General features: G+C 39.8%; 1 protein-coding gene across 1 annotated transcript in view; it reads left to right on the plus strand.

The window, feature by feature from the left end:
• The window catches only part of DGKB (diacylglycerol kinase beta), a 620,162-nt gene that overhangs the window by 279,943 nt on the left and 321,984 nt on the right, over positions 1–18,235 (plus strand). Inside the window, exons 17-19 of the mRNA XM_059728962.1 lie at positions 691–776; positions 2,271–2,360; positions 10,564–10,724. Of these exons, the coding sequence (XP_059584945.1) occupies positions 691–776; positions 2,271–2,360; positions 10,564–10,724 (337 nt within the window). The remainder of the gene's footprint in view (positions 1–690; positions 777–2,270; positions 2,361–10,563; positions 10,725–18,235) is intronic.

Genomic DNA, 18,235 nt, shown 5'->3' on the forward strand with positions numbered 1-18,235 from the left:
TATGTATCTGCTATTTGTCTCACTATGTTGTCATATATAGTATTTTTAAATTCCTTATTTGATTATTTGTTAAATGCGTGGAGGTTATTCATTGACATGTGAAAAAAGCCATTGTTATTTTGAAAAAGGATAAATTGTACCATGAGCAAGAATGAAATTATGAAAAATAGCTGGTAGAGTTGTGAGTCATTCTTGGCATTCTTTGCTTTTGGCTACCAGTCAATTTTTAAACCTTGTTTTGGTTTATTTTTCAATAAGGGTGTTGGTGCACAGGCTTGCTTTGTATGTTGCATATAAGATAATGAAAGGCATTTCAATATCCACTTTCCCTTTTAAAAACAATAGAGGTTGTCATAGAATTCTAGAGCCACATATTCTCTGAAAACAAAATAAAATGTTTCTTATTCAGCCTTCTTCAGTTTTAAAGTAATAACATGTTCTATACTCAAGAATTAAAATATTCTACTAATTTGTGAGTTAATATTTTCATAAAAGGGTTTATCAGACAACTTATTGTGAGATTTTGTGAATATAGATCATTTTTTATTATTGAAAAAATGTTAAGCATGAGTTTTGTTAGGTGAAACATATATTTCTTTCAGATAATAGAAAAATATTCTTCCCACAATTGAGAGAATACAGAATGTTGTTTTTTTTTTTAATTAAATAAGTATTGTACTTTTTTTTCAGACTAAATTTTTTCCGAGATGTTCCTGACGTCAGAGTACTAGCATGTGGTGGAGATGGAACAGTTGGTTGGATTTTGGATTGCATAGGTAATACAGGGGGGGGGTTTTAATTATTTATTTTGACCTATTAAATTCTGGGGGTGTAACAATGTTGTGTCTTATTTTTCAATATATTCATTCAACCATTTTAAATATAATTTCACATATTTAAAAGACTGATAGTCAGACGGTTTACAGTGAAATCCATTACCTTTTAAGTGATATGGTAAATGATTATCATTGACAATATCTAGAGTGCTTAGTTCCCTATTTCCAGTCTACTATTGCTAGTTCCCTAGGCTACCTAAACACTTAGGATCATTGAACTAATACATGTCATTTTTGCTTTAAATGCATCTTACAAAGATTAATCAAATATTTTTCACATCTTGGTTAGTTCCAGAAACTTCCGTTTATTCACTCCCTTCTTTCAGTTACAGGAAGAAAGCAAAAATCTGGTAGTCCCAGGGTGTTTGAAACTTCTGGATTTAGTCATGGTCTATGGCAGGGGCTGTCAAACTCACCTGGGGCCTTGAGCCAGATCTGTGGTTACCTATTGTGGCTACAGTGGCAGAAGCAGGAGTCCAGTGATGGAGAGGGTAGCAGTGCAAGGGGTCTGAGGCCAGAGATGGGTCGGGTGGTAGGTAAGAAGGGTCTGGAACTGGTGTGGGGTCTGGAACTGGTGGGGGTCCAACAGCAGTGGGGAGGGGTCCAGTAGTAGCAGTGGGTTGCAGGGGAAGTGGTGGTGAGTCAAGCTCGCTGCTTCTGGCCATGGCCAGCGTAGCCAAAAGACCCTGAATTCCAGGGCAGGACATGTCCCTGAACATATAGCCTGCTGGTAACCCTGGATAGAGTAGCTCTGTGGGCCATAAATATAGTGGCTTGGAATACTTAGTCTGTGTAAAAAAACAAAAGTCTCTTAAGTTTAAACTATAAAGTTTCAAAGGAATTTGTCATGTATAAAGTGGTAAGATAGAGACACCTGATTTGCTCAACTTTATTTCCAAAGGGAAGAATGTATGGGTATTGGGTCCAGAGCCTGCTTGACTTTGAGTCCTCATATGCAGAATATATTCCATATGGAAATGTAGTTAAACTCGAACCTGACTAATTTAGCAGAAATCTACAAGACTTGATTTTCTGCTCAGGCCTTTTAAGTTCATTATATCCTAGTATCCTTATGTCCTAGCTGACTCATAAAACTTAAAGCATGTTTACCAAGATCTTCAATCTCTCTTTTTAAGCCTGATACTACAGTCAGGGATGCCAACATATTGTAATAATGGTGGTAGTAATGCTAGTAGCCAGTGACAACGATGATGTAATTACACAGTAAATGCTAGTTCTTGGGGGGGCTGCACTGTGGCTGATGGAATACCTGTCTCTAAAGCCAGCTTCCTTCACAAAGTGTATTTCATTATCTTTTGTTGAATCAAAACCAAACCTTTATTTATAAGCTTACCATTTTATCTGCACAACTTCATTTTGAGGTTTATCAATGTCTTGTCCATTTAATTATTTTTTTTAAAAATTTATTTACAGAGAAAGCAAATTTGCCTAAGCATCCTCCAGTTGCTATTCTGCCTCTTGGGACTGGCAATGATTTAGCAAGGTGTCTGAGATGGGGAGGAGGTAAACACAAGTTAAAATATCTTCTATTATGTTGTTTAAAAAGAAACAGAAGTTTGCCGAAAAAAATATATTAATTTCTGTTTTATGATCTGTAAAGAGCATTAACAAGTTTCCCCCCTTTCATTGGAATCAGTAGTGAGAGTAAACTGAACTGAAGAAAGATATTTTTTTTTTGTCTACAAATGGCATACCTAAATGTGTTAAAGGAGGATCTATAAAAGTCCTCTTTTAACACTTTGCTTGTAACTCCTGTTTACATGAATGAGAGCTTTATGGATTCAAAGAGTGTAAAATATGACCATGAAAGTTTAAAATAGTCTGCATTTTTACAATCTTTAAAGCAGGTATTCACATGCTTAGGACATGATGCAGAAGTATATGTAAATATATTTTAACTGGCTTTCCTGAAAGGGTTACTACGTATGACTAGTTATTTTCATTTATTTATTTTTTAACAGTCAGAAACTTTGATGAAAAATGCCAGTCTGAGACCACAGTAAACGAATGGCTTTGATGTGAATGTTTTTATTGTTCATTGCTTCTTTAATCCTGCAGAATATTCCAGACAATCTTCATGGTACCATCTACCAGGAAGGAAGGAGACAAAGAATAGTGAAGCAAAAAAGATGTATAAAGCTAAACTTTTCGTATCCTTTGCCTCTTTTCCTGGAAGCTTGGAGCCTAGCTTTCATCACTTTCTATAACTTATTTCCATCCAATACCTTCATTACAGGGTACAATGGGAAGACCAAAGACACCTTGAAGAAGAAGGACATAAACGAGAAGGATTCGGCTAATACTGACCACTTGCCTGGTGAATCTATGCTAGTTTTGTAGATTCACGACATCAGAAAAATATTGGAGAATGCATTTCCAAGGATACATCTCTACAAGTTCTCACTCTTAATGGGACTAATAACTGTGCCTGTCAGATTCTTTGCTCCCTTTAGATCTACACATATGATCCAAACCTGCCTGTCTGTGGTTTTAGTTTGGATCCAGTGCCTATTCAGTTTTGGCTCTGTCATTTCTGCATGAATGTTGCCCTGCTCCCACTTTTCCTACAACTTCTGTTGGTCCCTCCTGTTTTCCTGCTTCTTCCTTCTCACATCAAAATTTACATAATTTACGGCCATGCTTTTTTCTTAATCAGTATCCATTCATCCAGAATTCTGGGGAGCATATCTTTCTAGCGTTACTTCAGAGATGGCAAAAAACTCCAGCAGTAGAGTGGTTTCTACTGCAATTTAGTAGATAGAACTGATATGTCTGATGTGGCAGTGTTTGTCCCATGCAGTTGTTTCTTTACTTTTGCAAGATAGCCACAGGTCCAGTGACAGCTTGACTCTTTCTTGGGTTTTCTCCCTCACTCTCCAGTGTGTAAAATCCTATTCATATTGTCCATTGGTGGAAATCTCAGAGAACCATGACCTCCTGCCAGGGACAGGAAAAGGGCAAGTATGTAAATTATAGGACTATGATTTTCTTAGACATTGAGACTCTTAAACTTTAGACTCCAGCTGGAAGATGCGATAAAATGCTGCTCTTCACAGCATGCGTATTACTAGCTCCTACCTCCCTTCCATTATAAATGCCTTCTTTATATTATAAGACGTACAAAAAACTAGAACTCTTGGTTCTTTATATTATAATCCATTCCCTATATAATAACTGTGAGTATAGCTCCTAGGTATGGCATTTCTTTTCCCTTTTCTAAAAGCTGATTGGATTAATAAAAAGTCAGATTTTGAAATACGCTGACTATTCAGTGCTTCTAGTGAACCGGAAGCAGCCCAATGCATCGACCTGGAGGGATGTGGGCAGTGGGGTCCCCCATGGCTCGGTCCTCGGGCCTGCACTGTTCAACATCTTCATCAACAACTTGGATGAGGGGGTGAAAAGCACCTTGTTCAAATTCGCAGATGACAATAAGATGTGGGGAGAAGTGGGCATGCTAGAAGGCAGGGACAGGCTGCAATTGGATCTGGACAGGTTACAGAGGTGGGTGGATGAGAATAAGATGGGATTCAATACTGACAAGTGCAGGGTACTGCACCTGGGGAAGAAGAACCAGCAGCATACCTACAGGCTGGAGAACACCCCTCTCATCAGCACAGAGACAGAAAAGGATCTTGGAGTCATTATAGACTCCAAGACGAACATGGGCTGCCCATGTGAGGACGCGGTCAGGAAGCCTAATTGCACTTTGTCATGCATCCACAGATGCATCATGAGCAGGTCCAAGGAGGTGATCCTCCCCCTCTATGCGACACTGGTCAGGCTGCAGTTGGAGTACTGCGTCCAGTTCTGGGCACTGCACTTCAGGAGGGATGTGGACAACATTGAGAGGGTCCAGAGGAGGGCCACTCGCATGATCAGGGGGCAACAGGGCAGGCCCTATGAGGAGAGGCTACGAGACCTGAACCTGTTCAGCCTCCACAAGAGAAGGCTGAGAGGGGATCTGGTGGCTGTCTATAAACTGGCCAAGGGAGACCAGCTGGCAATGGGAGAGTCCCTGTTCCCCCGAGCACTACTGGGAGTAACAAGGAATAACAGCCATATGTTGATGGAGAGTAGATTCAGGCTAGATGAAAGGAGGCACTACTTCACAGTCAGGGCGGCTAGGATCTGGAACCAACTTCCAAGGGAAGTGGTGCTCAATCCTACCCTGGGGGTCTTCAAAAGGAGGGTTGTTTGACCCCAGCATCCTTTTGCCCCTATGGCAGAGGGTTAGACTTGATGATCTGCTCAGGTCCCTTCTGACCCTAGCAACAACAAAAACAACAACAACAACAATAATAATTATCTTAGAGAGCAAGATGATTTGGTTTTGGCAAAGATAGCTTCTCGAAAATCCTCAGGGACTTCAGTTTGGTTCACTCTCCCTTTGTTCTTACAGAATGAATACTGACTCCTTGGATTATGTCTTGACATTCCTGTTCCCTCTTACCAGGAATGTGGGAGCACCTATACATGTGCATCGAGGCTGCTCCAATGTGTTGTAATTCCAGTGTGTTGGAGCAGACTCAATTAATCTAGGCTGCTGGAGTGTGGTAATTACCGCGTCATGTGTTTCAGCAAAGCCATGCTGAAAAATGGCAGTGGGGGCACTTTAACTAAAGCTCGCTTGACAAGTTTTAGTAAAAGCGCCCCCACTGCCACTCTTCAGCATGGGAATGCTGATACACATGATGAGCGGCTCCACCTGGCACTAATTAAAGTGCCCCCCCTGCCCCGCCTCCCAGAGCATGTGTATAAATGCCCTAGGACATTTGTTTGCCCCACCCTTCAATTGTTGGCTAATAGGTGTTGGTGGTTGTTGGCTCAATAAGAATTTCTGTTTTCTGATATTTGGGAAGGGCTATTTTTCCTCCTTGTGTTGTGATTGATCTTTCCTTTTATTTTTCTGTTCTTACTCAGGCAAGCTAAACTTCATTGGTTCAGCTGAAACATCATCTCTTTCTCCTCATTTGCTGGATGAGGTTCATTTTCCTTTCTCTACTGTATAGTGGCAGATTCTTCCTCCAAATATTTGGCCCGTTTCTCTCGTGCTCTCTTTCCAAAGTTCCTTTTACAAATTCCCAATAACACGTCTGCAACAGTGCCATTTTGTGACTTGCTGGGTCTGTTGAGCTCAAGACAATTCAGGCCCTTTGAACTTATTTTTGGTGCCCTTTCATTGCCTGTTTGCTGCCTGCTGCTTCAGTATTAGAAAAAGAAATCTGATCAGACATGCTTACCTTCTAACCAATTTCTTGCTTAGAGTCCCCCCCTCATGGAAGACATGAATCATTTGTTTTGGTAAATGAAAGGAGGTTAGAATAACTATGACAGTCTCTAAAAATGTTGGTGAGACTTTCATTCAGGAACTGACTGTAATGCACAAGTGTCCATGTTTTTACCAAATCGGCAGATGTCTAGAAAGCCACAGAAGCCTCATAGAGACTCTTAAAACAACAAGCAGAACAAGGTTTTTTGGTATCAAAGAATTCCAAAACAATTGTTTAGTAGTTTCAATATTTCACAAGGAATTTTATTAGACTGTAAAGAATTTGCAAGGTTTTTGCTACAGACTTAAAGAGACAATACCCTCTGGTGAATTAGATATGTGCTGCCTTGGTAATGAAATCCCACTTTTCAAACACCTTGTCCTTAAACTTTTTGTTGGTACACTATATTCTCTATCCTCAAAATGAACATTTTTATACTTAGATATATCTATTGCAGTGCTTTGCTTTTCTTTTGTAGTAAGTCTCTGTAATACTGTCCCCATATAGACAGTACACTTCCAAGGATCTTGAGATCTGTGTACTGTTTCTTAGAATCATTGCTCTTTATATTTTTCTGTGTAGCTCTCCTCTCTGATTCTTATAGATCTCCAACTTAAGCTGTTTTTTAGGAACAGCATAGTGTATTAGAGTGAGATAAGAGAAAATCATTTTTATATGTGATGCATGCTCTGTGCTAGAGTTCTGGAAAATGGTAGGTCACAGTTGCATTCTAGCTAGGTTTCTATTTCTACTTATGTCTCAGGCATTATTCCCGGTATTAATGAGTATCCATGTATCATGAAACCAATTTGGGATAGATAACAAAACGCTGTTTTGTTGATGGTGAACCTGGGGCTTCGGGATACTCTACAATTTATGTAGGATATCACAGGAGGTTATGTTGCAGTGTCCTGGTGCACAGTCCTGGACCTTGTATAGAAAATCAAGTGTACACATCTCTCTAGATTTTTTAAGGCCAAACATCCTTTGGCAGATAAATTCTGAATGTTATCCCATATCTCAACTCTCAGACCTGGTTTTTGTTTTGTTTTGCTTGTTTGTTAGTTTTTACTTTTCTTTCAGTTTGAGACGAAAGAAGAGAGTAGATACTCAAGTTCAGAGTTCTGCACACTAATCCCAGACACCAGGGTTTGCATTAGGAGATATCCTTTCTTTTTCTGCTGTGTTTAAAGAAGTCTTTGAGTAAATTCATCTGCCTCCAGTTCCCAAGGAAAGATCTCAAGATTCTGGCTTGCTTTTTTTCTGTTTTGGGAAAAGAGTTTACCTATTTCTTTCGTAATGTCTTTCTAATCCCCTGAATTTAACCCAGAGTAGACAAGATGTTGAACCTTGTTATTCCTATCTGACTGAGATTGTCTTCCAGCTTCCTAGACCTTGAGGTTGCACCATGTTTGGACTCTTTCTAGGTGTCCTCATTTCCTCTTCCACAATTCCACAATTTTATCTTCATGTTTCTATACTTCATGGCCTAGAAGAACTGAAAGAATATTAATGGCAATTAAGCATTAGTTTAATCATTAATAATTAATTTAATACTGATTGGCATAGTACCTGCAAATCTGTGATCAAGAAACAGTCACAGGTCTATGAGCTTTCTACCTGAGTTTTCCAGAGCCTGAAACTGTCCTAACTACTCAGATTATAAATACCATGGGACTTCAGGTTTTTCATACAGATGCCTCCAATGTTTTTAGATCCCTATTTTATGAAAACCAGTTTTCAGGTGTTTACTCATCAATGAGAGGAGGTGCACTACAGAATTTGTAGGACATACATGAAAATCTCTCCTGAATCTGTTGACTTTGCAAATGCCTTCTTCGTCCATTGATTAAATATTTTATTGCCCAAATATCAATTCTCACAAAACCTAAATTGGATTTGGACTTCCATGAATAATCCCATGTCTCTGCTAACCCTCTATTCAGGTATTTCCTATTCCTCTTTGAGAAGAGGTTTTTTGTTTTTGTTTTGGTTTGGGGTTTTTTTTACATCTAGAAAATGGGAATACATTGTACTTGCTTATTTCCCCTTATAAAATGCAGTCTATTTGTCCATTCTTGAAAACTGAACTGAGACAGCAGTTTGGCTTCTATCCTGCTGTCAGGTGTTGGCTAAAATCAATTGTTAATATGACTTGTGAACAGATAGGCAAGATTCCATTTTTGCCAGCAAAAGCCAAAAATACTCTAAATATATTTTATCTTTCTGGACAATGTAAGCAGAGGTAATTTCAGTGGAGATATGCAAGGCCATTGTATTCTTGCTTCAGACACTAATCACACAGTATCTTATACCCTATTGCTGTTGTCTGAATTCTTTCTACTACTTGTTCATAAGCAGCTGTAAGGATTCACATCTTCTTGTTATATCCACTGATTGTCTGGAATCTCCTGCAAGATGGAAGAAGTTGGGAACAAATAACAATGGAAAATTACTCACTTGTAATTTAAATTTGTCAGGGTTCCTCCTCTTCTCCCATCCAGCAACCTTCTCTACTGCCTTTTGTTTTGAGTTATCCCATCTGGACTGAAAGATGCCAGTTTGAAAAGTAACTGATGAGATGGTGGGGAGAATCACTGCTCAAATATTCTCTGTCTTTCATTATTCTTTGCCTCCTTGCTTCCTGGTAGACAGTGCCATAACACTGATTTTCTGGAACTTTCCATAGGATGGGAGAACAGAAGGGGCTTCGTCAAACCGAATTACTGGTGAGTGATTTTCCCGGTCTCAAGGATGCAGACACCTGGCATGGACTCTAAATAGTGAAAAAACAGTGACTCTGGTACTCAGCTATCATGCACATTCAGGGAATCATAGCTATGAAGGTTGGTAATAGCTAGGTAGTAAAAATATCACAGACTACTTACTACATGCTAGTGTGTGTGTGTGTGTGTGTGTGTGTGTGTGTGTGTGTGTGTGTGTGTAGAGAGAGAGAGAGATGGAGACTGACTCTGTGTACTGTCTTGGAGGGCTCTGGATGATTTTGAACACTCTCTTTGCAAAGTGTTGAATTTTGCACCAACAAATAGATTTGAAAAGAATTTCTGATGCTGCTCCTAGGTTTTCCCAACTATAATTTTAACTAATGATAGACATGCTAGGTGCATTTACATGTGCCATTAAGGCAATATGATAAATTCCAGTGCAGTTTGCATGTGCGCCCAGGACTACAGCAGTTTGAGCTGGGGCAGAGTAGCCCTGGACTCCAGGTGGCGTCTTCAGGTGTCAGAGGGGCTGACTGGAGCATAAGGGTGCTAAAGTGTGGGGCCAGGAGGTGGACACTCCTGGCTCTTTAACACCTTCCTGCTCCAGCCAGCTCCTGTCACTGTCTAAATGTATGTTTCAGCACACACAATTACTCCTCTGTAGGATAGTATTATCTACTGCACCCTAATACCAGCACACGTGTAGGCAGTGATGTTTTACTGCAGAGTTAATTAGTCAACTCCATGATAAAGCACATGTGTAAATGCACCTACTGGTGGCTGTTGACTTATGCTTTTATTGATGACTCAGCAAGTACCTAGGTTTGCGTTATACATAATTCCTTCTGCTTTCAACACTGGATAGATATATCCACATTCCAGGTTTGCTGCCCCATGGTCATTTTGCTTCAACAGCATATAAAGTGCTGGCCAATATAATCCCTTTTTTGTTTTGCAGGGGTTCAACAAGTGGTAAACCAGGCCTTTTCTACTAGCATATAGTGTAATCAGTATGCTAGTGAAGGGCCTTACTTATTCACAAGAAGTGCCAGGCAAGTAGGAGTAAATTTCTATATTCTACCGCAGGATTATCAAAATATGGAAGAACCAGTTTCTCTGTTTATCCTTCTCCTTAATGGTTAGCAATGGCTCTGGACATTTAGTGTGTTACCATAGAATTCACTAGAAACGTTGTCTGAAAGGTCATAAACCACAAAAAGAAGTTTTAGCAATAACTTTTAGGTTTTCAGTGATGCTTTTGTAGGACAATGCTAACACTCCATTGCTCTCTGTACAGATATTTTGCACTTAAAGTAATTTAATTATCATGACAAAACATGGTATGAAATACAGCCTGGTGCTATCAGGTAACTGTTGTCAAGAAAGTTTCCGAGTTTCCTAACTTGGAAAGTTCAAAGGAATTTCCAGTTAGGAAATGCAAGATCAGATTCTGCTCTTAGATTCAATGTCCTCTGAAAAATTCAGTGTTACGCTAGTTTTTCAGTGGTATAGATGAGTGTTAAAATTAGCTCTGTATTTGCATTTCCATTAATGACAGGTGCTAGAAGAAAAATATTTGGTCACAATACAATTCTGTGCTTCAGGTTTGATATGTGGAAGTTACATTTTTCAAAAACACAGGGAGGGAGAGATGAACAACAGAATTGATCACATTTATTCAAAATTGTCATTTTTACCTCTTGCTAGGATATGAGGGTGAGAATCTGATGAAGATCTTAAAAGACATTGAGAACAGCACAGAGATTTTGTTGGATAGATGGAAATTTGAAGTAATACCCAATGACAAAGATGAGAAAGGAGATCCAGTGCCTTACAACATCATCAATAATTACTTTTCTATTGGAGTGGTAAGATTTATATTTATGTGATATTTTTTCTTGCCTGCATAATGTCTGCATTGCATGTCTAAGAGTGAAGAATGAGTGGCTACAGATAATTTATTATGTCATTTTACTAGTAAAATGAATACATAGATGACTGACAACAATTTACATGAATTTACTTATACATTCAAACTAGAATTATTTTTCAGAATCTTCCACCCACTCATGTATAGTGGAGATAATCTTGTTGTTCCTACTAGTTTATGAGCAACTATAGCACTAAATTCAGCATGTTATTATAATGACCCTATAAAAATATAAAAAAGGTTAAGCATTTATTATCCCTTTTTAGTCACCTTGTCTGTTAATGTTCATACATTGAAAATCTTGCTAAAAAGTGGCATTTTCTTTTTCTTTAGAGCTTTTTTCTTTAGAGACTCTTTTCCTCACTTCTCTTTCCTCTATCCTTAAGTTCTACTAGAAATCAAGAGAATAGTGCTCAAATAAAAAGAATTATCAAAGTATCTTCTTGGTTCAAAGCTATCATTTAATGTTCCTAGGGATGTTCCACTGTGCAAACTATTTTTGCTTTGTTGCTTGTATTTTGGGATTCTTTTGCTTATGTGGGAATCAAAGGTAGTTTTACCTCTGACTTCACTGAAAGTTGGGTTGGTCCTTCATTTTCTTGTGAAGTATGGTTGGATTTAAAAGAGGCATCAATAGGTCTATTTTTTTTCTTCTTTATAGTGGTTAAAATAAAAATTAACCAACAGATGACCAACATACTTATAATGTAGAACAACAGAGATGCAGCAGCCACGGCCATCTGGGGTGGGGGAGGGCAAATCGGGGTGACTGCCCCGGGCTATGCACTTTGGGGGGCCCTGCAGAGCTGGGTAGAGTGGCCACAGCAACTCTGCACCGCTGCTGCCGGCTTCACGTCCAGCCACTTGCCCCCTGCCGATGTTCATGATGGCAGTGGCAGCTTCTTCGGGTCTGGGGCGTGTGGGATTGGAGTGGGGTTGGGGTCCCACATGGGCTGGGGCTGATTTGCCCTGGGCCTCGCACCCTGCTCGGGTCAGCTCTGGAAACAGCCTTTCTTCTAATGGGGTAATATTTGCATTTACACAGACACCTGCAAGCCCTCAAGGAACAGGATTTCCCACTAAGATCTTTGAATCTTGATGATCTGAAATTCATATATATTGCCTAAATAAAAAATGTAGACCATGTAGAAAATGCAGAAATTTTTGTTTTTTCAAAGTACCTATTATTATTATTATTATTGTTGTTGTTGTTGTTGCTATGTGTTTTCCAAGTTATTGAGGGATAAACTATATATCCTCACAGCACTGTTCTCAGAACCTTACATCAGCTGAAGCTTATGGCTAGTGTGGCTTTAGTCTATGCTGTCATAGCTTTAGATCTACCTTCCAAAAGGTGAAGGTATATTGTTAGTACTAAATGGAAGTAACAGCCTGTACTGCGCCGTGCCAGTAGTGACCAGTTATTTTTAACTGCTACGTAATCGTAGCAATGTGCTATAGCAAGGGAGCACATTGCTAAGGTGATGTAGCTGTGGAGTCATGACTTGTGCCCGACGATGCTACATCATCAGAGCACGCTGATTCAGTGACATTGTGTCTCGTATAGATTCACCCAGTACCACTTACCTTAGGTGACAAAAGTAGCTTTAACACAATAGCAAATCAAATCCCAAGTGATCACTAAAGTCAATGTTATTTTTTAAGATAGAAACATGTCTTCTAGAACTACTTATCTCTATGTACCTGGTGCTTTAAAAAATTCTATGAATCACTATTTAAGAGGGTAATATGAAATCAATATATACATAGTTTCATTCCAAGGAAACTGTAAATTAAGGAAGAGGAGTATAGCTAGCAAAACTCCCTCACCTAGGCTGACATACTCACCTCACATACAACCTTGGATGCTTGTATATAGTTTGGGTGATGATTTGATACAAATCCTGATACAGGGATGGACAAATGACATGCAAAGTAAACTTTTCCTTAGAAATACTTTCCTTTGTGCCTTCCTGATCTCCCCCTTGTTTAGTCTAAATGTCTAAACTGTGAGACAGATACCCTAAAAAGCCCCCTAATTTAAATAATAATAGTATTGCTTGTCTATTTTTAATTGCCTTTGATGTTTGAACGTTTATTGTGTATATGTTCCAATTATTCTCTTTCAATTTGAGTGCTAGAAACTTTTATTAAAAAAATCCTGAGATTCTTATCTAAAAGTGGCAAGAAGCTGGGATTTAAAATTGTGAGAGTTGGTAGCATTGCTACTGACCTTTTTCAGTATAAAGTTGCCTTTTTCCCCCCTTACATTTCTATCTGAGGATTGCTTTTTTCACTCTAACAGCTGCAGACCTTTGGTTGCCAATTTGAACTCATAGCTGTTGGCTGCATCTTCTTCTTTTCCACCTAGTAAATGTTAATTAATGTTATGTTGCCACCCTTGTTTTTCCTTTTCTCTCCTCTAAAGATAGGATGCATTCTCAGAACAGTAGGAATAGATTGAATGCTGTGCTGAAGTAATTTGTCTTGTAGGCAGCCCCATAAGCAGTCATAGGGAGACTGGTGTCATTGAGTAGTTCAATGCAAGAAAAGGAGAGGGTTGTTGGTTTTTTTTGCTATCTTTTGCTGTATTGAGACATCTGTTCCTCACCTGTTTTGAGTCTATGCTGAGTACAGTGAATATTGTACAGTGAGTTAGTAACTTGTGTTTTTGCAAGTAGCTTGTTGGGAAGCCAGACTGAAGGCCAGCTACAGTGTCCTGCAAGCTATCCCAAAGTTGGTAGGAAGGAGATCAGACCTATGCACCAGTACATGGAGTAGGATCTCTGCTAGGAAAATGCTGTACTTCCTGTTTTTGTCTATTCTGCTGAACAATTTTGAGACCTGCTGGAGTCAGTCTTGTGATCATTCTTAGCTCTGCCTAGGAGATATGACTGCTTGCCTCCTTTATTCATGTCCTCCTGGGAAAAGCAAGCAGTAATCAGTAAGTAGAACACTCCTCTTTCTTCTCTCAAACTTACAGAATTTGTATGGGTTCAGGTGGTTATGAGGATCATGAAGAGAGTAGCTCACACTGTTTGGACAAGTAATTTTCCAATAGGTGGCACTATAAGAAAGACCAGAAAGAACACTGTGGAAGAAATAACAAAGCCAAAGTGTGTCGATGTCTTGGCTCTTTTTAAGTGCCTGAGCACTGAATGTGTCAGGAGTGAGTTGGCCCCTGCAAGTGCATGAAATCAGAAATGAAGACTAATCTAAAACCTATTCTCTCAAAACATAAAGAAACAAAAATGTCATGACACCATAACAGATTCCTGTCCCTGAACAGATAAACATAAAAGAGGTAATGTTAGGAACTGGATTTTTGTAAAAAAATTCGAAAACTATGAAATTGCAACAGAGCAAGAGACCAAAGAACATGAAATAAGAACTTTTATGTACTGTAACAGCAAACACTGTTGCATCTTCAACATCTGGATGTGTCTAGAGCATACCATGGGCACCTATGTAAAGTTCTGTAAGTATACAGAAAAAAATTCTCAACCTTGAAAAATGTCATATACAGAAAGTATATATTTAACAGATATAACCAAGAATCTGGAGAAGAAATAGATTAATATGTAGCCAAACTATGAAAGAATGGCTTAATCAAATAGTAATGAAATCTTAAATGATGAATTAATTCATTTGTAACAAGCAGAAAGATGTAGGCATGTAAAATGCCAGGGGAGCCCATGTTAATCTACCAGGAGTTACAGGCCCAGGGAAAGATAGCAGTTTCGTTTTTGTTTTTTTAACAATTCCAGGCATGTTACTCCTGAAAATAAGTTTTAAAAGCAAATGCCTTTCAGTGTATCAGTTGCTACAAGGGAATTGATAGAGAAAAGAGAAAAAATCTGATGAGATATTAAGCAAATGGAAGAAGTCATTAAAGACTTAACATTAGAGTTGCTGAAGTGAGAGACCACAAGTTGAATATAAGCACCATGGTAGCCACTGAGATGCCAAGCAAACTGTGCATTTACAGCAGTCCCAGCATTACACAAAGTACAAAACACAGCTCACTACTAAATGCTCACAGTTAAAGAAATATTTCTTGAATTGGCAAAAGTAAAATATCCTTAGTGCTTGCTACCCAAGGTAATTTTTACTAAATGCTACTGGAAATTTGAAACAGCTTCCTCATCACTATGAGAGAGATACAGATAGTTGAGAATTGTGTTTTGGAATCATATTGCAGTACAAGAATATCAATGCCACTGTCAAGTTGTACTTAACAGGATTTGCAAGGATTAGTGTAATAGCTGATGACATTCTGATGACATTCATGTACAGTCATGGAGACAGCAAGATGGAAAGAAACTATGACAGATCAGAATCACAGACAGATCTGACTGATAGAAATAGCTGGGGAAATAAATGAAAATTTAATAAAACACTAGATGAAATTGTGATTGAACACAATACCATGCAAAATGATGCCACAGAAATGGCACCTGAGGCATTTTTCCAACAAAAGAGATGACCAATAGCTGTCACTATTGACAACAGAGCAGAGCTTCACCAAAAATGAAAAGAATATTTTACAATAGTGTTTTCCTGTGAAAAGTTCATTTAGTATGTTCAACCTATATATTCAAAGATGGGAAAATAAAATTTGAGTAGTAAGTGTAGACCACCAGAAAACATTCTTACAAATCTTTCTACCAGTGGCTCCAAAACATCTTCAGGGTTATGCACTTAGATGTATACTACAAAAAACAAACTAAGATGCACCTCTTATCCAGACCAGCCTTGCAACATGAATTTATAGGAGGTGAACAAGTCTGAGATTCTTGCCCTAACAAAAAGCAGAGAAAGACATGCCAAATTTCAGCCAAACCATGTGCCAGTTTCCAGACAAGGGGTGAAAACAATTTAAGAAGCACAATAAAGCAAATATTTACAAGTGCTTATATTCCATCATGTTGGCTTGATACTAGGAAAGGGGCCCTACCTGTCTCTAAGGATATTGGAATAATCGGGATAAGCTGATCATCATGTAAAAAGTCAGTTGGATCATTTTACCCTGATCATTGAGAGTGAAAATTATCTTGGGTGTGCTTCAGAACCATTCTGAGTTAAATACTTTTCTCCAGAGGGCCAAGGACATCATATACTGGCCAAACATGGCTATGAATATTAGAGTTAGATGAGCAACTGTGATACATGTGGGGAAATTAGAAAAAAAAAATACTAAAAATATGTAACTTTGCAAACAGACCTTAAAGAAAGTGTGAATGGGTCTTTTCACTACATGCCACACAACTATCACATTAGTCAGATTTTTCGAAATTATAAAACTGTCAGAAGCTCTCATAACAACCATAAAAGACAAAGTAATGAAATATTTCAGCTAGATTGGTATCCTAAACTGTTTGATTTCAGATGGGCTCCAGTTCTTTGGAGTGAGTTTTTGCATTTTACCTGAGAATGGAATTTCAGTCCTCTTACATCATTCCCATACTACGGATAGTCAAATAGCAATACTGAGTTGGAAACTGAATGGCTAAAATTATATTATAAAGAACATCAAAAACCAAAGAACACATATGGCAAGGCACCCTTAGAAAAAGAAACATGTCTCAGAATTAATTAATAGCAGTGCAGTCTAGAGAAGGACTTGGGGGTTATAGTGGATCTTCCGCTGAATATAAGCGAATGGTGTGCTCTTGTTGCAAAAAAAGCCAACAACATTTTGGGTTGTATTAGTTGGAGCATTGCTTATAAATCGAGGGAAGTGATTCTTTTGCTCTATTCAGCACTGGTGAGGGCTCATCTTGTGTCCTGTGTCTAGTTTGGAGCATCACACTTCAAGAAAGAAATGGACAGTTTGGAAAGAGTCCAGTGCAGGGCAACAAAAATGATCAGGGGCCTTGGAAATGAGATGTATAAGGAATGGCTGAAATAACTGTTTAGTTATGTTATGTTTAGTTAGCCTGGAGAAGGCTGAAGGGAAGTTTGATAACAGTCTTGACATATCTGAAGGGAAATTATAGAGGATGGAGATGGGCTTTTTTTCTATGGCTGTAGGGAACAGCTAGGAGCAATAGCCTCAAGCTGCAACAGGGGAAATTTAAACTGGAGATTAGGAGAAACTTTCTGACCATGAGGGTGATCAGTAGGGCTATGCAAAGCTTCAGTTGGTGACTTGATTCGGAGGAGACTCGGCACAATTCGGTGGCTGAATCTCTGAATCGGAATCACATCAGGGGACCAATTGAAAAGTCTGAATTGATTCAAAGCTCTCTGAATCTTCAGAAAAGATTCGGAGAGCTTTGATAATTCGGGCAGTCCCTGGTGGCTGCAGCAGGGAGCTGCAGCTGGACTCTGAGCTGGTAAGTACTAGGGGCGAGGGAAGCGGGGCTGGGGGAGGGGGGACGGGGTCATAGGGAAGGGAACCTGCCAGCCCCCCAGCCCCCCCTGACTGCCCCCCTGCTCCAGCTCTTGGTACTTAAAAAAAAAAAAAAAAGCTCCCAGGTGCTACCGGGTGGGGGGGTGATACCTGCTGCCCCCACTGCCCCACACTGCATGGGGGGCTTTGCCATGAGCCCCCTACCCTCCCTCACTCCCCCAGACCCCCCACAGGTGCCCCATCTGAGCCAACTCCAGCCCTTTAAGGAAAAAAAAAGCCAACAAAAGCCCTGTGACTCACTACTCCTGCAGTGGCCTTGGGGCTTTGGGGGCTCATGCAGAGCCCCCCACTATGTGTTGTGAGGCAGTGGGGATCACCCACCATTGGCAGGAGCAGTGAATGCAGGATTTTTTTTGAGGTTTTTTTCCTTAAAGGGTTGGAGCTGGCCTGGGCAGGGCACCCATGGGGGGGCTGAGGGAGTGAGGAGGGGCCAGGGGAAGCTCATGTAGAAGCTTTCATGCAGCATGGGGCAGTGGAGGGCAGAGGGGATCACTCCTCCCACCCAGCAGCACCTGCTGAGCTGGGGCTATTTTTTTCCAAGTGCCGGGACCTGGGGCAGCCATTGCCGGGCTGTGAGAGGGGCGGGGGGTGGGACTGGCCTGGCTGATTTGGAGATTCGTCAGCAGCCAAATCTCCAAATCAGATTTAGCTGAATCGAATCAGGACAGTGATTCGAATCACCAAATCGAATCACTGTCCCCCGAATCAGCCGAATCTGAATCTGAAGCAAATACTAGGCACTTCACACAGGCCTAGTGGTCAGTGATTGGAACCTACCTAGAGAAGTTGTGGAATCTCTGAGTAGGTGAGATAGACACTTGGCTGGGATGATTTAGTCAGGGGTGATCCTGCCTTGAGGAGGGTGCTGAACTAGATCCCATCCAGCCCTACTTTTCTATCATCCTATAATGCTTAAAGTGAAGAAACATTCATGCCTTGGTGCCAAAGCCCCAACATTATCTCAGCTGGCACTGTTGGAAGAAATAATAGACTGAAAAGAAAAAAGGCCAGAAAAGCCAACAAGTTAAGACTTC

Source organism: Alligator mississippiensis, chromosome 5 (assembly GCF_030867095.1).
Source record: "Alligator mississippiensis isolate rAllMis1 chromosome 5, rAllMis1, whole genome shotgun sequence".
Taxonomy (NCBI): domain Eukaryota; kingdom Metazoa; phylum Chordata; order Crocodylia; family Alligatoridae; genus Alligator; species Alligator mississippiensis.